Genomic DNA, 27,202 nt, shown 5'->3' on the forward strand with positions numbered 1-27,202 from the left:
TTCCCAGAGTACTTACTCAAATTATAAAAACTTTTTTTAATCCAAAATTTATCCATTTCATATTGCAAGGGCATAAAAACTTCGTTATGGTTTCCAATTACATATTACGGATTTTGGTTTAAAATTCAAACCAGAAATACTTATGCTTGCCGAAATTATTGTTTCTCTTTTTTGTCTTTTTGTGTTTTTTTTTTTGCTTTTATTTTTATTCAGTAAAATTCTCATATTTCGGTTTATTAAACTTTTAAATTAATTCGTTAATGTTACTTTCATAAGAACATACCGAGTTTCATATTGCTACAATTTGGTTTTCATTCATTTCCTTTTCTTTTTTTTTGTGTTTTCTTGTCACTAACAGTAGTTTTTTGGTTTTTAGTTAAATCTGAATTTATGTTTTTTGTAATTGTAATTTTTTTATACAACAATTAGCTTTGCTAAAATGTGTCTTAAATTTACAAAAATTACTTTCTTTTACTTTTCTGCAGATGTGAAATGTGAGAGTGAGTTTTTTTTTTTTTTGGAGGGAAAATAAAGACAACTAAAAGAAAAATTGCAAAGTTAATTTTCTATTTTTTCTCTTTTGTTGTTTGTTTTTATTTTGAGTAAAAGTTGCAATTTGTTATGGAGCAAGCTTGAATGCTCTATATACAATATACAATGACTACCCTAACAGCATTTCCCTAGATATATATACTATATATTTTAGTATATACTTAAGTATATATGAAATTACAATCCAATTAAACTACAAATTCCAACGATCCTTAACAATATCGAATGTAGTACTAGAGATGTGTGTTTTTAATTTACTATATATATACATATATATATGTAAAGTATTATATATATATTTTGTTTTTGTCATCGATTCTTGTCAGCTTGTCTTTTGTGGGTGTGTGTGTATGTGTGTGTGTAAAGTTTTCATTTCAATTGTTTTTGTTTTGTTGTCATTTTTTTAACGTCTTAGATTTTAAAGTCTTTCATTTCGTAGGAATTTGATGTTGTCTATGTATGTATGTATGTATGTATGATTCTATATATCTTTTTGTATTTTGGTTTTTTGAATAGCACTTTTCGTGATGGCATATGTTTTTCCAGTGATCATTTCCAATTCGTTCTGAGAATTTTCTTTTTCTTTAGTAGTAGATTTCAATTCATTTCATTTGCTTTACTTTTATTTTTTCATATTTTGTTTAAGTCAATTCCTATTTTATATAATGACGCTTTCAATTTTCATATTCATTTATTTTATTTATGTTCTTTTTTTTAAATTTGTTTTTTAGTGTATATATAATTTATAAATGCAATTTTAGAACGTACAGTTTGTTCAAAAATTTTCGGTTTTATTTTATTTATTCCTAAAAATTTTGGTTTTTTGTTTTTTACTCGTTTTCAATTCACGTTTTACACACTTTCTATTTATATATATAACAGCACATAAAAATTAAAACATTTGCTTGAGCTCGTTATCCCTTCATTTTTTTTTTTTTAACAGCTATTAACTTTCCGATACTACTACACACTAGACTATATGCCCCTACATATATGTATATGTATATATGTATATATACTCGTATTGTAGATCCTCATTCATTTGCTAAACTTTTTCGTTTTGTGCTGCTTACAATTCGCTGAATATATATTTAAACTATTAAAATTTGTATCGAGTGCACATTAGACGACAATTTCATAATGTTTTTTATTTTATACACATACACAATCTATACATTACAAAAAAACTAAAGAAAAAAAGAACATCCCTATAAAACTACATACATTTGAACTTAGGTCTAAAGGAATCTTGGAGTCAAGGAGTTTGACGAGTATTGCCATGGTCATACGGGGACCAGGTATGGAATGTATATAGTCATCTATATATGAATATTTGTTTGTTAGTATTGCATGAAAATGGTAAAGGCAGACTTTGTGTTGGTTCAGAAAATAATGAAATTTTAAACAAATTTTTGAATTAGTTTTATAAGATAAATTTAACAATGGTTGGAGGTCAATTTTTGTAGTTTTATATTTCTAATGCATTAAAGCTTTTTTCAAACATAAAAACAAAACGGTTTGATATACAGGTACTCAATGAAATTCATATTTTATCACTAAGTTCGAGTATTAGTGAGATATGAAAATTTAAAATATTGAAGATGAAATTGAAAATTTGACTCATCAAATTGCATTGACGGTTTAAGACGTTTGTTCAGAATTTAGTAACATCTACGTCATTTTAGATAGAAAACACCAAAAAACTATAAATTTCCAATAAAAAAATGAAATTTTATTTGGAATTTGGTTGAAGTAGTGACTCTTGTGTATAATTATCAACATTTTACAACATTTAACAACATGTGTTCGTCTTTTCTTTTTAGAAGTATTTTTCCTTAAATTGGTATCCCAATAAAATTTCATATATATTTGTGTATGAGTATTCAATTTCCATTTCTTGTTATGATGTTAATTCCTCTTCTTATCCTCAAGAATTGTAGTCTATTTGGCTCTGACTGCGTATACGTTATTCTTAGTTGGCGAAATTTAGTCAGAAAAGAATTTTAAAATCAAATTTTAAAAACCCTTCTCTTGGATAAAGGATGTTTTTACTAGGTACAACTGAGATTTTTGGTTCAAAATCATCGTCAAAGGCTTAAAAAAGCAACTCAAACAAATCGCGATGATGATTTTGTGAAAGTATTAGAAAAGAATGTAAAAAGTGTTTCAGAATCAGTAGTCAAACTATGCAAATTTTAGACAGAAATATTTAATAATTGAATTTTTTGAAATATTTCAATATTTTGATAGACAAACAAAAGCAGCCTTTTGAGCATTTTTTCGCAAAACATTTTTAAAAACCTGTCAAACAAAAGTTACGCATACGCAGTGTATACCAACTAAACCAATAAAATATTCGTATAATTAATATTGTGACAGGGGAAACAGTTAAAAACTTACAAATTTAAGTTCACTGCAATGCATGAGTCAAAAATAAAACGAATTTCAAAAATTTGAATTTTTAATTTTCCTCAAAAAATAAAATGTGAAGAATAATTCGACTTAAGTCGGCAGAAATATATATGTTTTTTGGCTTACACTTGATCTTTATCAATTTGAAGAAATCCCTAAAATTTTTTAACATTAACGATAATAAATAAAATAAATCGATTTAACTTTGAAGACACTCAGAAAAATTAATATTGTAGATATGTTTCAAAAATTAATAAACAATGAGAAAATTCAACAGAATATAAACATTTTAAAATTCTTACAAAGCAATTAAACTTGATTAAAAGTCTATTTCTTATATAAACACAACACGATTTTCAATTTACTTTGATGTTTGAAACAATTTTATATTTTCTGAACCATTATTTTACTTTTCAAACAAGTATTATGATATTAAAAATCTTTATACGGATACCCCACACAAAGTTAGGGTTTAAGTAAAGCTCTAGGAGAATGAGAATGGTTTCAAAAAATGAATTCAGGCGATTTGCATTACGAATCATTTTTGAAACCATCGACATTTGTATTTATTAACTGTTAGTTTAGTGTTTAGCTCTAAGAGACAGAGAGATGAGCAAAGAGAGATTGCTTAAAAAACAAAAATTTCCTAAAAGAACACAACAATTTGTTCTCTTTTTTTTTAAAAATGACTAACTTTAACATGATGATTTCTTTTTGTCTTTTGCATTAGGTTTTTTTTTTCTTTAAATTTATGTGTATATATATTTTGTTCAACTTTAAAGCCTAACAATTTGCTTAGTTCACATGCTAAATGTCGTTAATTTTAAAAGTATTTCGTTTAAATTTAATTCTAAACACGTTTAAGGTACAATACATGTATTTTTAGTTAATCTACAAAAATTGCTGCTATCCCATCATACGCTCTAGATTCTCTTAATTATTTAGCTCAGCTTAAAGTTGATACAAAGTTTTTTGTTTTCTTTTTTATTTTTTTTTTTAATAAGTACATATTTTATATTAATTTTTTGTTTTTTTTTACGCTTCAGTTAGTATTTTTTTTTTGTTTTAAGATTTTCTTTTTTTTTTATTTTGTTTTGTTTTGGTTTTTTGTATAATTCACCTATCACGCAAAGGAAATTGACAAGTTTTTTCATGTACGGTGCTCATGAGTATCTGAAAATGGAAAATATAATTAATGTTAGTTCAATTCAAATTAAAAGTTTAATTATTATACATATTAATTGCATACATAGAGTTTATTAAGAATTTCAAATAAATTTTTTTTCTTATAATAAATGCATTTTGATTTAGTTTTTAGTTGGAAACAACAAGTACCTACCTCTTATTAGATAATTTATAGTTCTAAGTTGCTTTGAATAGATTAAATGACCCATTGCAATTGACATTTATAGATACTTGATATGAATAATTTAAGCGATCAATCTCAAAACAAGTTATAGGCTTTGTCTTTATGCAAATTTCACTCGTTTTTTGCAATAAAAAATATATGAACATATGTGAAACTTTAACTCGATTAGATTCTAAATCGTTTACAGTATCAAGTTCAGGGTGTTTCGAGCATTATGAAGTAGGTTGCTCTTTTCCTCACAAATGTGTGTTACATTAAGAATAGTATTAAATAGTTAACATTAACTAAAGGTAAATCCCCTTGAACACGGTTTACCCTAAAGGTCTGGTGAGCAAATTCACCTTTCTTTAATTTGAATAGAAAAATATCAAAGAACATATACTATACAATATATAGCTATGGCAAAGTTTCAAGGACGGATGCAGAAAAAATTTTGGTCCGGGTCTCATTGAAAAATGCGCGAATAAAAAGTTAGAATAGATTGTTTATAGTATAATAATGGTCATATAATATCGATTTATGATCCATAAAAAAAGCTGTAAAAATTTGTCAATCATACGGTTGGGTTTAAAAAACTCAGGATTTTGTCCCTGGAAAGTGTATCCACCATTGCCTTCTTTGAAGATGAAATAATATTAATATTGTATTACACCTCAAAAACCATAATTTAGCAATCCAATTGGCAAAGAAGCCTTTTTTTATGTTACCTGCATGGCTATAAAGCTTTCTCTATGCTAAGAAATAGGGTTTCAAAAATCTAGCGAATCGTTAGCTGTTACCCCGATTTTTTCTTTTAAAAGTTTTTATAAGTCAAATAAAAAAAAAAAATTATAAGTCAATAAAAAATAAAATTAAGTTTAAGCTGCTGAAAAAAACATATGAGGAAACCCGAGTTCAAAATTCCCTTATCAATAGCTGAAAAGTTGAGAGACTAGACTACTTATTAGGCCCAAAGGGCCAAGCTTAATAACTAGTTTGAACAGCTCAGACAGATTAACAGACGAGTACTGAATAATTTGATTACAACCCTTTGCAAGGTCAACATTTGCATATAAAAAATACATAACATTCACTGTTCTCGTTTTCGAATGGTTTTAAAATTTAATCGATTGAGTTTCCAAGTGATTCATATAGGTACATATTTGTAGAGATAGACTGTCTAAATAATAAAATTTTGGGAGTAGAGTAAAAAATCTGTTTAGTTTCCAAGTCTTTTTTTAAGTTATATATTTTATCTGGTTAGATTACGACCTTTTTGAAATTGAAGTCATATCTTTCATATATATTTTATTTGTAACCCTTACATGCACGATATCAAATATTTTCTTGCTTTTAATCAATAAAAAATACTTTCAAAAATCGAATACTTCAATGTTGTTGTTTATTTTCGGCGGTACTCGATTGTTTTTAATAACTTTTACTAACAATTTCTGAGGTTTAAAAAGATTTATAACCTTAGAAATATTTTTATATCCCTGCAAAAAGATTATGTTAATTTTGGTCAAAAGTGTGACTTTTCTCAATAGCTTCGTTATTTTCTATTGTCGTGAAATTTAATATTAGAGAATTTATTACGCCTATAAACGACTGTGCCAAATTTGATAAAGATCGGGTAACTAAATCATATAGCTCCCATAGGAACGATCGGTGGAAAACAGTGACTTTGATCAATATCTTAGTTTTTTCCTATGCTAAGATTTTTAGCCTTTTTAGCTAAAACGTTTTCCCACTTTGACGGCTATAGGTAAGGAAAGAGTTACCAAAAAAGTTGCAAGGGTATACAAACTTTGACGCGGTCGAAGTTAGCCCCGTTAGTTAGTTTATCCAAAAATTTTTTTCTTTTAGTCTATGACTACATTGACGAAAACTTGAAGATGCGTTCCAGATTGTCTAGAGGTTTCATTCCTTGATATTTGCTAAAATATTTTTGCTTGCAGTGAAACAACAAACAAGTGTTTTGTGATTTGAAAATGTGCCTGATGTGCTTTGTGGATATAGTACATTGTGTCTTTTGTAGATGTGGCAAGTGTAGTTAAGTAACATTAAAAGGGCATAACCTTTAAAAATTCCATTTTAAATTTATCCATATTTGTATTCAATCAATTTTGTCAATGCCCACGAAAATTGCTAAAATTTCTAAATGGGTACACAAAAAACAAAATAAATTTGTACTCGTACATGCAAAACATGATCTCTACAAAGGAAAAGTTAATAATGATTATGGTCCCCCAAAAACCCCATCCACTTGATTGGATCAGGATCAGGATAGACTCACCTTGTGTGATTGCGAGTGTGGCAGCGGGTGTGGGATGTGCTAATGCGGATGCGGATGTATTGATGATAGAAGCAGGCTGTGGCTGGATTGCAAGCGAGGTGGTGGCATTGCCTGAGGCTCCATTCAGTTCTGTGCCTTTGCTATCGCCTCGTTCCACCAGACGTTGTCGTAGAACTCGAATTTTTTCCTCTTTCTGTAAAGTATTTTTATTGCAAAAATAAATAAGTAATTATTTAAGTAAAAGTAAATAATTAGTTGTCACCTGTGTTATTAATCGTTGTAGTTCCTCATTCTCGGTAACCAATTTCTGATAACGTTCTTCATCCTCTTTCGATATAGCCGAATCGGGATTATATTTCGATTCAGCTTTATCTTTAGGATGTCTTATGACCTCAATGACCTTAAAAAAATAGTTTTTATTGATTCAATTTGTCTAATTTGGTTAATTGAGACTACCTTTGGCACAAATATCAGCAGCATGCTTAGGAAACAACAGAATATCACAGCTAGAGCCACAAAGGCGAATGATGCATCCTGTTGTGATGCAATAACCATGCCCACTGGAGCTGTTATCAGGCATAGGACGACCACATTATAGATGCTCATGCCCACATAACGTGAATCGTTAATCTGTTTCACCTTAATCGAACGTGTCTCATAGGCCAAAAACAGACCGAATACCAGTATGAGGCCCTTAAAGCCATAGACAAGACCTACAAAAGAAATTTAAAAAAGAGTTAATTGTTATATCCTATTTATTTTAACATCATCAATTATAAGTGTGTTTTTAAGGCTATAAAGAGGACTAAAAATTTGGTTTAGTTATCTTTTTTGATGTTTCTCGGCAATAGTAAATTATAAATTTCGAGAAAGGGAAAATAAATATTTGGTTTTAGCTGGTTCCAATTCACAAAATTGCAAAATAAACTTTACAAAGATCGCTTAAGCATTCAAAAAACTTTTCATAAAGCAAATTTTTAAAATATTTTAAGTTTCTATAATTTTAAAAAGACCTTTTAGTTGGGTCTAGACAAAGCCGAAAAAATCAATTACTGGATCCGAAACATCAATTACAAATCCTTACTTCTATAACTTATAAATTTTTAATATTTTTTGATTATTTTTTATGCTTTTTCAGCTCAAATTTTAAATAAAGTATAAGTACACGATTAAAATCCATGAAAACAACTCTTACGATTGATAAGTTTAGTGGTAAATATTCAAACTTAAAGTTTAAATAAAACAACTTTAAATATACTCACCTAACCACATGGAATTCCTCTCACTTTCACAATGCTCAAGCTCTGGACGTATTTTAATATCATCAGTTGTAGATACTGGATCTTCGAGTGGGAATGTTTCGAGTATACGCTGCAGCGGATCAAAGATCTGCCATGAGAGTAATATCACTAAATCTATTGATAAGAGGCCCGAAACCATGGTGTATAGCTTCCAAGGTTCCACTTTTTTCTATACCAGAGACCATAATAAAATGGATAAATAACAAAATGTTTAGAATACAAAAGAAAAAAATTGAAATTGAATGTGAATTGGTGCTAACATCGGTGCAATATGTATATATATGTACCACTACCTTCGGGTCTGTTTTCGCTTTTGTTGTAAATCGATGCACACGCCAGACTTTGCTGAACATAGCACCGTATGCTAATGTAAAACCGGTGGATAATAACCAAGCTCGAGCTTGACAAATCTAGAATTAAAAAAACTCCTTACAAATAACTTGAATAATACTATATTGGTGATTATTTACCTTTGGATATTCATGTGGACTGACAAAGCGACCATCGATGCCAAGTAAAATGACAGATATCAGACAAATGATGACACCAAATAGCATAATTGTATTGCAAACAGGATGAGAGGATTGTATGACTCTGAAAATAAAATGATGATTTCACTTGACTTGTTAATAAATTCGAATAAATTGTATATAATACTGACCTTCTATGCTTATTCCATATATTGAAAATGATCAAAGCTAATGCCACAAAAATGCCACAACTTGATATAGTGCACATACAGACAAATAGGGGCAAGGATACGGTGCGTAGCACATGTGTTACTATTGTTCGATCTTGAGGAACCTACAAAAATGACAAAATAAATGAGACAAATTTTAGTTTTATTTTGCGAATTTATTAAATTTTATTAAATTTATTTCACAATGCATCATGATATTTAGATGCTTGAAGAGCACGTTCACGATTCTTGCGATTGGCTAACAAAATATAAAACGAAACTTGTCCATAATCCTCACGTGTATGATGAATATTACGGGCCCAAAGTTTACAATTAATATGAATCTGTTCATTTGTTGTTAAATTATAAATTTTAATTGCCACAATACGATTGAGATCTTCGGGACTGAAGAAAGACTTTTTATCTTTAATATGATAAACAATTCTCTTTCTGATATCTGTATATTTTGTGTGCACAGCCGGTTCTGGAAAATATTCAATATTAATATGATCATTTTGTTTCGTTTCACATGTTATCCAAATGCGATTCTGACGATCTTCAGGTTTTTCAATACTACTTAAAAGTCCTTTTAATGCCTTGTGATCATATTCATTGAATGTAGATCTTGTCACTTGATCGGAATGATTATAGGTTTTGGTTTTGAAACCAATTAGACGATTGATTTTTAAAAATATACACGGCTCTTTGGTTGAATAGCCAAAATCATCCGTTTCATTACATAGACCGAAACGTTGAAATCTCTCTGAACCGTATTTTCTTAGGAAATTCAAAGATTTCATATACATATCTCGAACTTCAGACTTATTTCGTGGATCAAATTCAATATGCTTATAATTGATTCCTTGAGATCCTACAGGAGCGAAACTTAAAAAGGGTTGGGGAATTTTCGTGTATGGACGTTTCATGTTTATGCCACCAGAGAAATGATCGAATATTATTAGACCTAGCAAAATCACAAATAATATATGACATACACAATAGATAAAGGTATAAACCCAATGTATGGGATATCGTGAGAAATATTTGTTATTTTTGCCATAATAGAACATATGACGCCAACTTTTTCTCACAGGAAAATGATATTCACAACCCTCGTAATAATTTCGTTCACCACCCGTAAGTTCATATTCGAATTCAACACTGGATTTGCGATGATAATCATTATCATCGATAAGGGGGTTTTCATAGCCCATTGATTGTCCATCATCCTCGCGTTCATGCGATGGTTTAATTGTATGTGTACCAATGTTTCTATGTTTACCATCCTGATGATAAAATCTTTTTGATATTCGTTTTCCAACTTCTAATGGATCCGCTTCCAGAGTTTCGGCAATCGATTCCCTATTCGATATTATTTTCCCTTCCTCTTGTTCACGCAACTTTGCCGTTTTATATTTAGCATCGGTGGCATCTTCATCTGTATCCGATTCATCCTCATCTGTTTCAGTTTCATAATCAAAATATATTTTCCCTTGATCCACATGTAATGGTACAGTGGAAATTTTTGTATTTACACCAATTTCATTGACTGGTGTATTTGGATTTCTTAATAGAAATGTACGAACCTCTTGTTTTCTTTGGCCTGTTGTCTGGGCTCCACTTACATCGCTCAAAGGACGTGGCGGATAAAAATGTTCCATATACTCCTGAGCTAAGGTATCCATATTTTTCATATGAGATTCTTGAATATTTATTACATAATCGGTATCACTATCTTCTTGTGAACTTCTTCTGCGTCTACGACTCTGTGGATTACTATTTGGATCACTATCATCCATGTCTAAACTTTCTCTGCGATTTCGATTGATTGAAAAAGTCATAGATGGTGAATTTTGAAGATTTTCTGTGGCCCGTCGACGAAGGGTTTCTCTATCCTTTGTTGCATCGGAAAATCTTACATTAAATGGTTTTTCACGCTCGAATCTGGGCATTTGGATTAGTGATTCCTTTTGAGTTTCATTCATGTCTACCATAGTATCCTCATCACTATCACGAACATCTTTTTTTTCAGTTTTGTCTATAGTATATCCATCACTCTCTGTTGATGATTGTTTTGTACTTTCCGATTCTGAATGATTCGGAGTTTTATCTAAGGTTTGAATCTTTTCGTTTGGCTTGTGCTCTGGGCCTACATTGAGCGTACCTTGAGTGGATCCTTGGTTGGAAGTTCCTGGTTTGTCACTTTCTTTTATATCTTGATTTATAGCAACACTTGTCTCTTGTGCATCTTTAGATTTATCCTGACTTGCTTCCTCCTTTAGGTTCACATCAGATTGGTCACATTCTTTACTTTCTTTGTGGGTATCAATTGTATCTTCATTATAAACTGATTCTTCCCTTTTCTCTGCATCATTGTTTTCTTCTTTCGAGGCATTTACATTTCTATCCATTTTCTCTTTATCGGACATATTGAATGATTTCGTTTTTCTACTATTTATTCTATCTTAAATGATTTATAAAACATAGCTTACCTTGCCCCCTGCCCAACGTTCGGCATTTAGCCATGTGAGATTGTCAAGTTGCGTGTCATAATAGCCCAATTTCTCATATTTGCCGTCCACCATTTGCTCGATTTGAGTTAAGGCTATACGGTCACCCTGTGAACTGAAGGCCACCACTCCCTATATGGCAAAGAATGGAAATATTTATTAAAAAAAAATATTCTCCATAAGAAAAATTTAGTCATGAAATTTACCGATACTCCAAGAAATTGTGTTGAATTCATGGCCGCATAGATATCATCGGCGATCTCCTTATCCGTATAGGTAAAATCACGAAGCGATTTCTTACGTGTTGTTAGACGTTCCATTGTCTTATTAAATGCCAATGCCACACTCCAGACAGCATCATAGGCCAATGGTGCCTCCTGATAGCCTTCTGGATAGCGATCATGAGTGATATCGTAACCCTCATCGGTAAGGGCTTTATTCAGTCGATGCCTGAACACAAAAGAAAGTTAGAAAATTTAAAGAGCGAATGGTCTCAGGTTGAGCTTACCGAAATTGATCAGCCGTCATGCCGGATATAGTTGTTTGATTGTTCTGATTCCACATAAGTGCCTCTGTTGTTAGATGACCTTCGGCAGCTATTCTCATTTGCTCTTTGGTGCAGGTTATGCCTTCAGCTTCAAGATTTACTTCATACCAATTATCCTCGTACCATCCTAATGTAGGAAAAATAAAGCAATAAATTATGAATTGGATTAGTTCATACTAATTCAGAGAAATACTTGTAAAAGTCGCTGGAAACGTTAGCTAAATCATAACGAAGATGAATAAAGAAAAGGGCTCTGAAAGTTTAATTTAAAGAGCTCCTAGTATAAAATATTTTTATGTATAACTCGATTGCTTTTACTTCGACGTTTGCAGAATTTGGTAAAATATTAAAATAAGTGAAGTACAGCGAGATATATCAAAGTCAAACATATTTCATGTGTTCAGATTTAGATATATCCATAAGGGGTCTGCCCATAAAAGCAATTGAAAATGTGGTCTACCCTGAGTGACTTTACCGTGGCGTATACAAAATAACGCTTTATATCTTAACTTGATTGGATTCTGATGAAATTTGTTTTGTTTGTTTTCTTGGTGTGTGTCAATATGAATCTGAAGTTGGGTGAAATTGACGTATGGACGTACAGGAGTCAATGGATAACAGTAATATCCTAAGTTTACTTAAAATTTTTCAGCACCCATCTCTAGATGAAAAGATGAGGTATGACTTTTCTGAATACAATAATCCTTCAATATGTAGAAATTTGAAGAACTTGTAGATCTTTTTTGGTTTTTTTTTTTATAATATTCCCTGAATTAGAGTTGCACTGAATTAGTGCAAGTTTAGTTAAGTTTTTTAATTTTTTTTATAATCATGACCATGGTTAAAGGTTAATACATAAATACTATTTTCTAAAAGTTAAAATAAAAGTTTAATAAGTTAATACTTATCACACTTCAACAATAATATTAGGACTTCTAATAGAAATTAAGTCCGGTAAAGGGGTATCCAAAATTAAATTGTTTGAAAAATAGAACATTTTCGAGGTAATCTGACAATGACTTATAACATAAAATTAAAATCGTCTATAGATTAATAAGACCTTAACGACTTTTATTTTTATCATTACAGTACGCAATCTAGAGATAAAAATAATACAAAAATCTTTTTTTGAAGTTCAAATAATGTTAAAGAACACAAATTAAGAGCTTTGAATAATATTTAGAAAGTAAATTTATTTCTATGACTATATCCTACTACGACTCTGTAAGATAGGTTGACTTAATGGTCAACCTATCAACCGCAAAGGTTGATACCCAAAAAAAATAGATCTTTTAGTTCTTTTTTAAGCTCCTCACGAAGAAAGATTTTGACAATTTCAATCTCAACGAATTTGTTTATGTGGCCTAAACGTGCCTTAGCCTAATTAAATAGATATGCATCGCCTTACCTATAAAGAACCACACATGTGCCCTTCCGTATAGCTGTTGTTTATACATCTCGCATAAAACGCGTCTTGCCGCCACCACATAGAATAGGCCCACTATGATGCGTGCATCCTGGCGTCGTAAATTTCGTACGGCGTCTGTTGGATCGGATAGAAATGATTGTCTAGTTACGATTTCGACGCCAGCTTCCATGCATCGATTTTCCAAATCTTCTACAGTCTGCGGGGGGGAAAAAAAACAACAAATTTTGTAAAATTGGTAAAGTTTGTACATGACTTGGGTTGAGAGTTACTACTCACCGATATAAATACTTCTTCGGCCTGTTGTAAGATGGCCACGCGAGACCAACCAAACTTTTTCATTAGTTTGATACGTGTTGGATTATGCACCGTGGCCGAGGGATGTGTACGGAAAAGCGTTGGAAAACGCTTACGATCCGATAGGGCCGGACTAGAGGCACCATAGCATAGCTAAAACGAAGTTTACTTTTCTGTGTCATTGAAATGTTTCTTTTGGCTTTGGCTACATTCATATATGTATGTCTGTGTGTACTTACCACAATTAGATTCCACATTTTGGCAGCCTCGGCCACAGTTGTACAAACTGTGCTGCATCCTGCCAGTAACATGAGCTTTTGTGGCTTATTATAGAGCAGATTGTACATCACACTGGCCCCCAAACCGGGCTCGCACTGTAATAGCAAAAAAAAAAACAAAATAAAAGTGAATTACTTGATAACTTGGTAAGTACTTGGCCTAATTTATATTTGTTGCCAAAACCAAAAGTCTCATAATTTATTATTTGTATGGTAAGAAGAACCCAATCAAAATATTTTTGTGCTTCAAGGAATTTCTGTATAATTTGTGTAATTTCAGTATTTATGAAATGATTTCTTGTCTTTTTTTGTATAAATAATAATGATAAATGATTTGATTTTTCTTGTTTATCAACATTAATTAATTTAATGTAACAATTGTGGTAATTTGGGCAGAGCAGAGCTTTTATTTTTTGTAATGGATTTTACATTGTTCTTTAATTAAATCCGATATTGATTTTTGTCCACAAGAGTCCAATTTGTTTTAGGTTTTTGCTCTTTGCGGTGCTTAGTGTTAAATCTACTGGATTTATACAATTTTCTGTTAATGCTTTTTTTAGGAATTCATTTTTTTTTATCCTCATTCTGGGTCATTGTGTTTTGATTTCTGATTTAATTATACCAAAGTACTTTGGTATTTTCTTTTGTCATATCGTAGATATTATAAGATTATTTTTTGGATGAAAGATAAATATTTTGCAGTATAAACGAATGTTTAGACTTTTTGATTTGTATTAGGCCCAGTCAAGGGACGTAAAGATTACAAATAAGAATGGAGAAGATAATGAGATATATGACGAATAATTATTTAAGGTATTTAAATTTAAATTGCTATAAATGCCATTTGCTCTTTACTACTTTAAATTTTACTTATTCTTTTTTGCAAGGACTAAAATTTCATTCAGTAGTTAAGTGAAATTTTATTTATTTTTTTGTAAACGAAAGTTTAGGATTAAATATAAAAGTCCACGTACTTATATTTTCAGAAATTTTATTTTAAAATGTATAAAAAATTTAAGTTTAGTTTTTGACACATTTGAAAAAGGTTGTCAGTAGGATAAAGCATTGATGCGATTTTACATCAAGAGCAAAATAAATTGAACAAAAATTCTGAAATTTCAGTTTTTTTTGGCGAAGTTAAAATTCGCTAGTTTTTGGTTCGAGAAAAAATTAATACATTAGTTGTTAGAGTCATATTTCCACTAGATATCCGAAACAAACCCTTTTTATAACGTTATGATAAGATTAATTAAGAAATTCTTAAAATTTCATAAGACTAATAATGTATTTTATTTACCCTCTTTAATGTTTTTAGTGACAAAAATAAGTTTCTTATATTAGTTAAATAAGTTTCCTAAATAGGTACAGTTAGGCAAAATATATCAAAATTTGTCATCAATTGTCAATTTAATATGTTTTGAAATAATTTAAAGAATTAAAAATTAAATTCAATCAATTGTTGTTGAAGTTTACAAGTATTTCAAAGTTGTTTATAACTTTGGTATTCTAAAATTTAATATTTGGCCAATAATTGTAAATCTTTGTATATCCTTGTAGAGGGTCTTATAATGTTAGTCAGAGATGGACTAATACAGAGATGGGGACGTTTTCAATCCCATAAACTATGTATAGATTCCTGATCAGCGTAAGAAGCCGAATCGATATAACCATATCATATTAAACTTCACTTTCACATTCAATTAGAAAGATAAGAAATTAATCTCTCTATTGATCGAGTTTCACAATTCGTAGGACAAATCATCGGTCATAAAGCATACCATTAAGGTATATCTATCTCAGTAGCAATATATGAAAATCTTATTATGGTTTTCTTACAAGGAAAGTACATACTTAAGGTAATAATCGCCGATCTATATATGCGAAAGGTAGCTCCGAGGCATGCCACATTTGATTAGTTATCGAAAGGGCTTGCCCAGTATATGTACGTAATCTGTATATACATATGTCAAGTTAATTAACTTTCTTGAGAAAACTAGATGCAATTAAAGCTCTCATAATATAAAAAAGTCTTATGAAGCACAAAATTATATTAAGGAAACAAAACTTAGTATAGGACATTTTTGAAAGGAAATGACGTTACCTACAAGGGCATACCAGCATTTTCTTCTCGTATTGTATTATATTTTCTAATAAAACATTGAAAACTAGCTCCAACTTTCAGCTTTCAGCATCTTTTTCAAATGTCATTCAAATGTTCTTGAATACTTTCAATGCGCGAGATTAGTTTTGTGTCATTTTGCTTATTGATTTATATGCCCATATGAGATTGCCTAGATTTGAATTGAATTATAACTTTTGCTGATCTATCACATAATATCAATTAGCTAACATATGTTTAATGAAAGAGGGAAACTTTATTTCAATTAATTCAATGAATAATTCATGAAAATCGTTTCATTCGTTTTGGCGGTGTGATATGAGGTTGCCGTAACTTAACTCAAATGTATTGTGAGTGTTGAGCAAAAAGCTGATTCAAATGAGATACATTCATGTATGTATGAATGATTCATATTCATGGGCATTTACATGGCAAACTCGTTTTCATATTTCCCAGTTATTGCCAGAGTTTTCTTTGCTGTTTATTTTTTTTTTTTTGTGTGTTTGTTGGTTTCGTTTACTGTATTCTTGTTGTATTCTCGGTTGGTTTGCCTGGTTTGGTTTGCGTGTAAACAACATTTTTAATTGTTCATTGCTGTAGTCTTCTACTTGTTTTACTGGTTTCGTGTCCAGTTGTTTTCCCCCACACTTTACCATATTATCCTGCCAAACACAAACACACACACACACACACACAGAGCGAGTGGGAGAAGAAACATAAAAAAAGGGAGCTCCGAGGCATGCCACATTATGAGGCGCGCTCTTGTTTAATAGTTTGTTTCGTTTTGTGCACGCTTCTTGGGACATTTCACACATCAAAGTAGGTCAAGCAAAAGGCGAAAGGCAAAGGCAAACATTGCGTGCGACCTTTGCCGCTTGTCGCCTGGGCCAAGTGATGCGGAGAGTCGACGAATGAGAGATGGTTGGAGATGGTTCACTGTGGTGGTATGGGAACTAATTATGCAGCATTTAACGGAAGCTGTTTGCCTAAGCCACAAAAAAAAAAAAAAAAAAACACAGAAATACACCAAGCACAGCAGGGTAAAGCACTGTGCTATCTGTGCTCAAAGTCCAGCCAACCGAAACGAGATACCTCCCATAAAGCTATGTGATTTTAACGTTACGAATTCTCCCCTCTACCTATGCTATCCTAACCATTTATTCATTCATCCATCCATCTATCTAGCTATCTATCTGTCTATCTCACTCTCCAGTCACTCCGGTAGTTTCGTATGTGTATATGTCTTTCTCTGTCTCCTGGTGTGTGTGAGTGTGTGTGTGTGTGTGTGTGTGACAGCCTTGAATAAAAATAACTCAAATGATGAGCTGAGCGCGGCGAAGTGACCTCATTCAAAACTCAAAAACAAGTAGTTAAGCTTTTCGCTCACTTAAAACTAATGAGGTCCGCGTATAAATAGGCACCAGGCAAACCAACCAAACCGCAACTGTACCACAGGCTCTTAAAAATATACAGAAAAAAAAAAAATTAAAAACAAAATAAAAAGACAAAAAAATAATAAGGATACGACATATACAAACATTTCTATATACAACTGGTTAAATGGTAAAGTTGGCAACATTGATAGCAATTTTTTATGCTGCCTCCGGGAACCAGGGACCAAAATACACACACTCAATGGTCTATGGACTGGCCATTAATTATGACATATGACATTTATGTGGAGTGTTTCCATTTATAGTGAAGTAGGCGTTATTTGGAGTGGGTAGGAGGTAGTTTTGGAAAACTATTTCTCCCCCAAAAGAGTTCTGTCTCTTAATCCCTAACAACTGGTTCTTTTGTTTCTTATCGTCTGCTATGAGACAAAATGAATCGGGGTTCGACCAAAAGGAAAATCTGTTTTAGGGTGGTGTACTTAAAAATATTCTAGCTAAACAATATAAGAATATTTTATTCTAACATATTTGTACTTTTTTTTTTTTGAATTTTGGAGGACTATTTAAATGTCATTTATACATTTGATTGTTCTTTATTACTGGTGTTGTCTTACTAAAGAATGATTGGTTTCGTCTTAAGGTTTCTAGAGAGCTTTCAATTTGACCTTATTAAACTTATCATTAAACAAATGTCAATTGTGGAATTAAGAATTTGGTAAATATTTATGATTTTATATTATTGAAATACATAAATAAACCTTAGGTTTTAATTCTAGCTCAGTTTTCCCAAGGACTTTCCAGAATCTATTGATATTAGTTACCATAACCTTATCAAAGTTAATAAAATAGCAAATATAAGTTGATCTCAATACTTATATATGTATATATAGGCAGATTGAGTCCCTAAATGCACATGAAGGAATAAAAATATATTGTACATTTTACGTTTTTTTTTACCCAAAACTTTCAAAAATATCTAAAAATTAATTAAAATTGAATCTAATGTTTATTATGTCTTGTGAGTTGATTGCGTTCGGAAGGAACTCAAAACCTTCAGTAGCTTAAATTTCAATACCAAGAATAAAAGAAGTCAAAAAGAAAATCCTTTAAAAATGTATCACATAAACTCTTACATAGGTAAAAGTTATTTCCTTATTTTAATAATAAAACCTGTTGCTCTGGGACAGCAGCAAACAAATTATTTAAAAATAATACTCTGGCAGTAATCGCAGTTCTATTCCCATCATTATTTTTGATTTTCTTAAGTTTTCAGGTTCTTTTTTTTTGAAAATTTTTAAAATTATTTTTGTTTTTTAAGAACTTTACTTGTATAAAGTTTTTCAGAAAACTAAATATTTCCTTGTAATCTAATAATTTGACATTTTTAGTTATTTATTTAATATAAATAAATATACTTTCCTAAGTTAACAAACCAATAAATACTTTCTAGCAATCAAATTGAATAAATGCGTTGGCTTTGCAATGATTTTATATATTTCAAGCCAATTTTTATGATTTTTTCATCCAAATCGGAACCAAAGAGCCGCATGTGGCAGACGAGACGCAGTTTACAAATCCCTGGCATAGACAAATATAGTGGATATAGTGCACAAAAATTTAATATTTTTATTTGTATCTAAATATATTGAATATAGTCAATATAAGAAATACATGACTTTTAAACAAAAATGACAATAGTTGGTTCAGTTGGTTTAAAAAGCTTATTGATTAAAAATTTAAGGGTATTTGGAAATATTAAAATCCATACATTTCTTTAAGTCCATAAATTGTTTAATTTTTCCAAATATCCTTAAAAGAGCTGTTATAAAAAAAGGACACAAAGATCTTTGGAAAACTTATTCATTTGTTTTGAAAATGGCAACAAAAAAATGTTTTTTATCGAAAAATATAAGAGATCAAAAAAATTTCGTTCTAATTGATAGGTAAAGAAGTCCTTGTGTTTCAAATTGAGAATACCATTTGGCTTGAATTTAGATTGAGACCCATGTGGGATTTGTTACACGAATTTTTTTGCAATTTTTAGTGCTAAAAATTCAAAACAAAGAATCAAACTGCAGGCCATTTATTTCGTAGAAAACATAATAAATCAAAAAATTCTCCAAAATAAAAACATTTTTTTTTTGCTTTAGCTCCATTAAGAAAATTTATAGTTTTAGACTACAAGAGAAACTAAATTTAGTTGTTGAAAGTTTCTATTTAATGGTTTTTAAAAAAATGTATATATATTTATATATTTAGCGAAATTTAGCTTCATGTGCATGTATGTATGTATGTATGTATGTATTTGTGAATTTTGAGGCACGTCCTGCGGTTTCACGCACAGCTTAATGGATATTCTCATTTATTTCTATGACACATGAATTAAGCTTGAAATGTTAATGTTTAAATGAGGATTTATGCGGCAACAAATTAATTCCAATTTATATACATTGGCTAATCTCAGCTAATTAGATTACATATACATACATACACATAAGTATATACGAAAGAAACAAAGAGAATTGAAATAGAAATTGATTTAGGGAACACACAAGCATACAAATACCCTTTTCATTTACAATGTATGTGTGAGTAAGTGAGTGAACAAACAAAAAAAATAAAAACAAATCATAATAACATTGTGTACTCTTGGCTACTATTGCTTCTCCCTCTCTCTCTCACTCTCCCTATCCCCAGAGAAATATGCTAATGAATGGCAGTCCCAGGACCATTGAGGCCCCACCTCTCAGTTCGTCATTCAGTCAGCCAGTCAGTCAGTCATTCAGTGACTTTGTCTCGAAAAACAAACGAAAACTGAAACCATTCACTAGAAACAAAACGAAACAAAAATAAGTAGCTCCCCCTGAGGAAAAGGGGCATGGTGACAGTAGGGAGGTCCTTTAACTAGCGTTAGTACAACACACAACTACATACATACATACATACACACATACATATAGACCATTGTGTATCTGGGTGCTACCTTGAAAGTTTAGCGAAATGAAACATAATAGAAATAGTTAATTTACGAAAAGATTCTTTCAAGCTTGAAGTTTTTATTTTTTTTTTTTTCTTTAAATTAGTTGCCAAGTTGTACACAAACTAGCTAAAAGGGAAACCATTGCGATTTCAGTGTTGGAATGCTGCAAAAGAACATCGCTTATTAAAAATATGAAAAGAACTTTATTTCATTAGTTAGTTGATTCTTGTGTTGAATAAGGAAAACTTTTACTAGAACTTATTGCCTTTTAATCCGAATCGAAGAAAGGTAAGTTTGCATATCGCATTTTACATATATTGGATACGATTTCAAATGACAGTTCATAAAATTAATGACATTCAAGTTCATGATTTTACATCTATAGACCAAGGAGTAAGGGGATTCCCAGTTTAAAGAAATATAACTTAATTTTGTCTACATTATGTCTATTTTGGTTTCTACTCAAGAAAATGCTGTAAATTTCAACGAAAATTTAAATTCAAATGAAGAGAAAATACTGTCTGACTCATATGCTTATTATTATTTCATTTTCCAGCTAAATTTAGGAAATTACATTTGAAAGGGACATTCTATAAACTACGTGACTCGTTGCTACAAAAAGGTCTCAAGAGGAAGAAGGTTTAAAACAAACCGTCACGCGGCACTTAGCTCATAACAATTTAATCCTATAACATTGAGTTTAACTGTAACAATTTGTAGATTCTGCGCATCTGCTTCAAAAGATCTCAGTAGATTATTGTACCCAAAAAAGGGTGGTCTCATCTCATCTGATTAGGTCGTTAAATTTTTTGATCTGGAGCCCAATAAAAGGTCACCAAAATTAATGGAAAATGGGACAAATTTTGCGAAACCAAATTACTTAGTACTAATAACTAATTTTTTAAGAACTTTAGCTAGATTTCCCCTTAAAATATCCAAGATCAATTTTCCCCATAACTTGAATGGATGTAAAATCAAAATCTACATCAAGATCTGCCACTGGATTTAGCCAACTCTATAACTAACTCTAACTCTGTAATTACAAATTAAATATTTATATTTTCTTTTCTCTCTTTAATTACATTTGTACAAATCAAAAAGGATATAAAATAGAAAAGTGGGTAATAGAAAAAACTCTACATAAATGAAATAATTAATTCTAGACATGATATTTTTAAGTTTAAAGCAAAAACGGATCTATTGATGTTAGATTGAAGATATTTGCCCTAATGTATGTAGTAACTAGGCGAATAGTTTAATTATTTTATTAAGATCTTTTGCTTTGTCTTTTACCTAAAAGATTATCCTAGTTGTAAAAAGTATCTGTATAGGTTTGAGGTTTCATGGAAGACATTTCAATGTACAAGAAGTTTACTATTGCATAAATAAAGGGGTGATTTTGCTGAGTTCTCATTTGTAGATCCGCCAACGTGGTAACCTCATCATTAAAAGGATTACTCAACTATATGTTATTGATTCTTAATACTCAAAACAATATTCATTTTTTTGATAGACAATTAGAAGGAAACAAATTCCCCTAATAAAAAGTGAGCTTACTTATTTGAAAACATTTCGAGCACCCCTCTCAGTTATGTAGATACATATTTAACATACATTAGGGATTATCTTTTCGCTACTTACCTCGCTGTCATTGCTATGCAGTATGAGCTTGAAGCCTGGCAGCAAATTTGGCCTCTTGTTGACATCATCCAATGCCAGCCTTGCGGCCGGCATGCAGGCCTGCCCACCCTGCCATCCTCCTTTGCCGGCAATGGGAAAGATGCCGCCTATGTGCAACTCATCCGGCCTGCCCGCCTCGCAACCCTTCAGGTGCTGCGAGACGATCAAACAAAGTAAAAATATCCAAAACGTAACAGCACCATCACTTGTCATATCCTGAAAATACAAAAAAAAAAGAAAAATATAAGCAATCGATGTGTGTGAGCGAATGTTTGAAGCTGAAAGGAGGGTATAAAAAATAAAACGACGATGAAACGTTGAAATGTGATTACCGCCGAATGCCGTACACAGAGCGTACACAGAAATACAAATCGGAATACAAATAGCAAAATAGACATATCTTTATATATATATGTGTACCTACATATACACAAAAAGACGAGCCCAAAAGCGACAAAAAAAAATATGAGAAAACAGAAAAGACCAAAGCAAAGCAAACCAATCCAAAAAGGAAAAGCAAAGCGAGCGTCAAGCGTCGTTTTATGTGCCAAAGCAATTTTTACGACTAGATGGTCGAAAGGATCGGAAGGAAAGTTGGCGGTGTGACAAGGTAGGGTGGGGAAATTTTTGCTTACGGCTACGTAAGCATTTTATACACTTTTTTTTTCTCTCTTGTTATTGTTGTTGTTAGAATTTTGGGTAACACAGTGTGTGTGTGTGTGTGTGTGTGGAAAGGGAAAAATACTACAATACATACAGACATACGAGATATACACGAGTTGAAGTTGAGAGAGAAAAAAACTGGGTTGGGTAAGGTCTTCTCTCCAAAGTTATGCCAAGAAAGAATTTCGCTTTTCAATTTATGGAAACTTTTTAAATTTCATAAAATATATGTATATATATATATATACTTATATATTTTATATTCTATTCTTTTACGTTGCTGTATAATAAATATAATCTTTAGTATGGTTGAAGGCAAATTTCCGGTCATTGTGACAAACTTTGTATGACTTTCATTTGGTAAGTGCCATATTTTTTTTTTTTTGCCTTTTCTCTTTTTATTTATTTATTTTTTTCTTTTTTTTTTTGCTTATAAATTTGGTTTTGCACTTATATAACTTGCGTTGAATGATGTCTCAAGGGCTTTTCACTAGATAGAGAGTAATAATTCATAAATTTTATATAGACTGTTTAAGCCTGTAGATAATAATAGATAAGACCATGGACAGTGGCTTTTAAAATGATGAGCAAAATATAAAATAAGCAAGATAGAAAGCAAATTATTTTCATTGACTGCTTTAATTTGGTTTGGCCTAATCTTAGGATCATGACCCCATAAATATTTGATGATGTGAAAAGTGACAAAATGCAAACGTTTATAAAATAAAACGAATATTATAAATTCATAAGGTAAGTAAAAGATTTCTCAAATGGAATGCAATAAAATGAAAGACTAAAATAACTAAACAGTTAGACTAGAATAACTAATGAATGGTGAAACAAGCTCAAGCTCAGTCAAGCCCAACAAGATAAAGAGATAACGAGAAAATAGTCTCCTAAATCGAAACATGTCAAACTCTAATAGATTCTGAGAAAAACGACAAGCTCAATAATGTATTCAATTTAACCTATTTCTTATTCCTATCAACATTCAAATCACTCCTTTGTATGGTATTTAAATTATTTACCTACACAAAACCCATATAAAACATACGTAATGGCTTTTTCCAAGCAAATGTTTTTGAAGAGTACCTACTAATAAATTTTCTTTCAACAATTCACCAGGTAGCTAAAAAGGATTTTTTGCTTCGTTTACTCCATAACCATAAATATTTTGCAAAGTCAACATTAATTTATGACCTTGTTGAGGGACTTTTATTAAAGTTAATGGACCAGAGAACGTTTAAGTGAAGTGACTAAAACTATTTTTACATTAACTGTAACTAAATTAGAAAAAAACATTAAACAGTTTTAGCAAGATTATGACTTTAAAATCACATTGCTCTAAAGAGAGGGATAAATAGGACTAAGATATAGAATTATATATTAAAAGTTAGGAGTTAGAAGAAGTAAAACAATTCATACACCAAAAAATCCATGCCTCTCTAAGGAAAATCTTGTAAAATGGAAATGAAATGTGATCTAAAATGTAATTGTTTTGTTCCTTACTTGTCTCTTGGACTATGGGGAACTTGACCCTTCATTAATAAGTCTAATGTTAGAGGAATTGTTCAGCTTGAACACTAGAGATATTTAGATATTTTTTTGGAACATTTAATAAATAGGTCCACTGCTATTTTTTCTTATTATTATATTGTTATGCAGATATGGAGGAACTTCGCACTCTAATTTATGCAGTAAGCAAGTCCAAAACTCTCCCTTTTAAAACTCATAACGCAATTTTGATACTTTCTTCGAAGCATACATTACTTATAGGCATAAGAAAAGTAAAAAATTTGTTGCAAACAATGAATACTTTTGACCCTTTTGCATACTATAAGAGCAAAGTTTCTTAATTTCGCTGCCCCAGATTGGGGTATGAATAAATATAATTTAAAATTATTTTTAGACAATATGTAAGTCTATTTCAATTTCTTTTTGTCTATTTTCTTTCTTTGGTTTTAATGGAAGCCATAATCCAGCCCTGTAAAATGATCAGTTTTTTATTGATTGTATAAATGGTTTTATAAGACCAAACTTTTCTCAATTTTAAATTTCTAAACATTTTAAAACTTTAAATAGCTTTTAAATAACTTTTAAATTGGTAAAAGAAAATTGCTTGTGGATAGTATAAAACTTTTCACCAGTTTTGTTATTCTGAGTCACCATTTAAGTCTTACTCTTTTTTCTAGCAGTAATTCAACTACATTAAACCCTTGAAGCTTGTAAAATGGTGCAAGTTGGCCCCTTAAGGTTAGCAAAATGTTGCAAAAGTATTTATTATTTGCAAAATATTTATAACTTTTTAAATGCCTTGTAACCTTAAACATTTGTCTATAAACAATGTTAGCTTCGAGGGTTATTTCTGAAGCAAAATTTCTTCACATGTTTCAAAAAGCGAATACTTTTACTGCTTATTGCATACTTTAAGGGGCAAAGTTCCCACATTACATAGCCTTTTCCGCTTGAAGCCATAACTTATGTAGAAAACAATGTTTTGTTAGTCTGTCTATAAGCTAGCCACAATTTATCTTGTCTTAGATTATTATAGTCTCTTTGTCGACTTACTGAATTTGTCTATAAATTTTTGCATTTGCAACATTTGGCCATAAATTTTTATTTGCATCTTCGATTTTCTTGCGACTTTTGTAGCAAAACTAATTTAAAGCACAACCATTTTTCATTTAGTTAAACCAACTGAAGTGCAAAGTACACATTAAAATAAATCTTCAGAGAGATTAAATGTCTACTAATCATAAATCAATGGAATAATGGTTTAAAGCAATTGTTAGTTGGTATTTTAATGTAAATAAAATTTAAATTTCTTATAATATTTGTGCATTTTTTTTCTTTGTGTTTAGTTCTCTTGACACATTGACCACTTAAGCCTGTCAACTCATTGGACATCATCAACCATCAACTTGATGTCAATCTAAAACAATTTAATAGTCATCGATACTAGACTAGCTATCAAGATATTCAAATGGATTTATTTGTTGCAAATTGATTTCCAACTCTTTTTTTCTTTTGCTTTTATTACACAGACACACAGACAAGCGAATGATAGATAGATGCAAGGACATTGTTTGAAATCAAATTACTTGAATTCATTTTTATATATGTATATATCTACTTTTATTCTTTGTTTCGAAATTGAACTTGGATTTAATAGTTATTTGATGGTCTTTGTCTGTCTTTCTTGCTCTGTTTGTCGTTTTTGTGTCGTTTGGTTTTCTGTTTAAGTTTTGATTTCAAAGCTTTTAAGCTTTTTGTTTCAATTGGAGATTGAGTTGAAACAGATAAATAAATAAACAGTTGGGCAAGGGCGTTTGTCGTTACGGCGCCTGGCCCCCAATTCGAAAAAAAGTGGGAAAAAAAATAAGAACGTAAAAATTCAAACAAAAAAATGGCGTAAAAAAAAGTATATTATAAGGGAGTGAGGTCTGGGGGCGGCTACGTGTGGTACGTGCGTATGCGAGGTAGATACACACACACACATACATGCATACAGACAGGCACTCAGTTACGCACACACTCAAACACACAGCTAACATGCTCATTGCGGTTATTGAATGACAATGCCCTCAAATGTAGGCAACATAATTTTTTCCGCACACACTCAAACACTTGAAACTTTGCGCTAATCAATGATGGAGTGTGAGAGTTTTTTTAGACTAAAGATGTGAGTGGGAGTTGACACCTTTTGAGAGGCATACTTCCTAGTGACCTAGTTTTTTTTTTCTTCTTCTCCTCCTTCACACACATTCAATAATTACGCCAGAGATTTGATAATGAGGTTAGGCTTCTACACACTCACAGACACACGTGTGTGTGTACTGCACTCCATCATCGGCATCGTCATTAAGGATATATGCGTTTTACCTTTTACTTACTTTGCGTATTGCCGTAGAAAAATGTATTGGTATGTTGCTGTTGTTGTTGTTGTTGTTGTTGATGGTGGTTGATTTTTATAATGCTTCGGATGTTGCTCCTTTGCCTGCTCAGAAGCACGTTGCTTCAATTGTTTCATAAGATGCTTCTAGCCAATATCCGTTTTTTTGCACCTTTCTCTCTCTCTTACTCTCTCGTTCTTTCTCTTTCTCAGTATTTCCACTCTGTATGCTCTCGGTTAAATGGCAAACCAAAACAAGTAACAAAAAGTATGGCCAATTTAATGTTTATTGTTGCTGCTGGTGCTGTTGATGTTGCTGTTGCTGCTACTGCTGTTGATGCTGCTGATGTTGCTAATAATGTTGCTGCTGCTATTGTGTCGGCGTATTATTTGATGACTGCGCATTACAATCGATAATCCCATGCACAAATGCAGCTTAGCATTGAATCGACATTGGCTTAAATCCATTTTAATGAAAATCTAAATCATTTGCCAATGCCTTTTGTAATCCCCATCTCAACCATTTATCTGGTTGTTGCACTTTCACAGTAAAAAAAAACACAAATACACCGAAACGTAAGAAAAAAATGAATGAAATGAAATGAAAAGAGATAAATGGTAAAATCAAGAAAAAACAACAACACAAAATATCAACTGAAATAAAACACGAGTCACTGAAAGGGGCGTGAGCTTTTCCTTTCTTATTTGATTAAATTTTTTAAAGGAATTTCAATTCTCTTTCTCGCTTGCTCTCTTTCTCTCTCTCTTGCTCTTTGATAATTTTCTTTTGGGTGAGATTTCTTCTTTTTTTTTTTGAGTTGAAACACG

The 27,202-nt window shown here is 31.1% G+C and overlaps 1 protein-coding gene across 3 annotated transcripts; it reads right to left on the reverse strand.

Moving 5' to 3' along the window:
• Positions 1-4,047: 4,047 nt before the first annotated feature.
• LOC6643488 (gamma-aminobutyric acid type B receptor subunit 1) lies at positions 4,048-26,687 on the reverse strand. 3 transcript variants are annotated; one of them, XM_023176422.2, is made up of 16 exons: positions 26,376-26,687; positions 21,781-22,035; positions 13,608-13,742; positions 13,351-13,521; positions 13,054-13,270; positions 11,607-11,772; positions 11,305-11,548; positions 11,081-11,230; positions 8,571-8,713; positions 8,380-8,503; positions 8,203-8,319; positions 7,871-8,078; positions 7,065-7,321; positions 6,871-7,008; positions 6,609-6,801; positions 4,048-4,137 (listed from the first exon to the last, which is right to left on the reverse strand). In XM_023176422.2, the coding sequence occupies exons 2-16, from the start codon at positions 22,030-22,032 to the stop codon at positions 4,115-4,117; spliced, it is 2,538 nt and encodes an 845-aa protein (XP_023032190.1). In that variant the 5' UTR covers positions 22,033-22,035; positions 26,376-26,687; the 3' UTR covers positions 4,048-4,114. The 3 variants fall into 3 exon arrangements, with proteins under 3 accessions (XP_023032190.1, XP_046866961.1, XP_046866962.1); XM_047011005.1 differs by having other exon boundaries at positions 8,200-8,319; XM_047011006.1 differs by lacking the exons at positions 4,048-4,137; positions 6,609-6,801; positions 6,871-7,008; ... (10 more) ...; positions 21,781-22,035; positions 26,376-26,687 and adding an exon at positions 8,764-11,004 and having other exon boundaries at positions 11,081-11,179.
• Positions 26,688-27,202: the final 515 nt, after the last annotated feature.

The sequence above is a fragment of the Drosophila willistoni genome, assembly GCF_018902025.1.
Source record: "Drosophila willistoni isolate 14030-0811.24 chromosome 2R unlocalized genomic scaffold, UCI_dwil_1.1 Seg200, whole genome shotgun sequence".
Taxonomy (NCBI): Eukaryota; Metazoa; Arthropoda; class Insecta; order Diptera; family Drosophilidae; genus Drosophila; species Drosophila willistoni.

Bases quoted from the DNA above. Each gene is read 5' to 3' on its own strand.
- LOC6643488 (XM_047011005.1), bottom strand. From the start codon at position 22,032: ATGACAAGTGATGGTGCTGTTACGTTTTGGATATTTTTACTTTGTTTG. The intron at 8,714-11,080 runs GTAAGCTATGTT...TCATTTTTGTAG, and splicing joins AACGTTGGGCAGGGGGCAAG to GTTCCTCAAGATCGAACAAT. The intron at 8,504-8,570 runs GTCAGTATTATA...TTTTATTTTCAG, and splicing joins ATATGGAATAAGCATAGAAG to AGTCATACAATCCTCTCATC.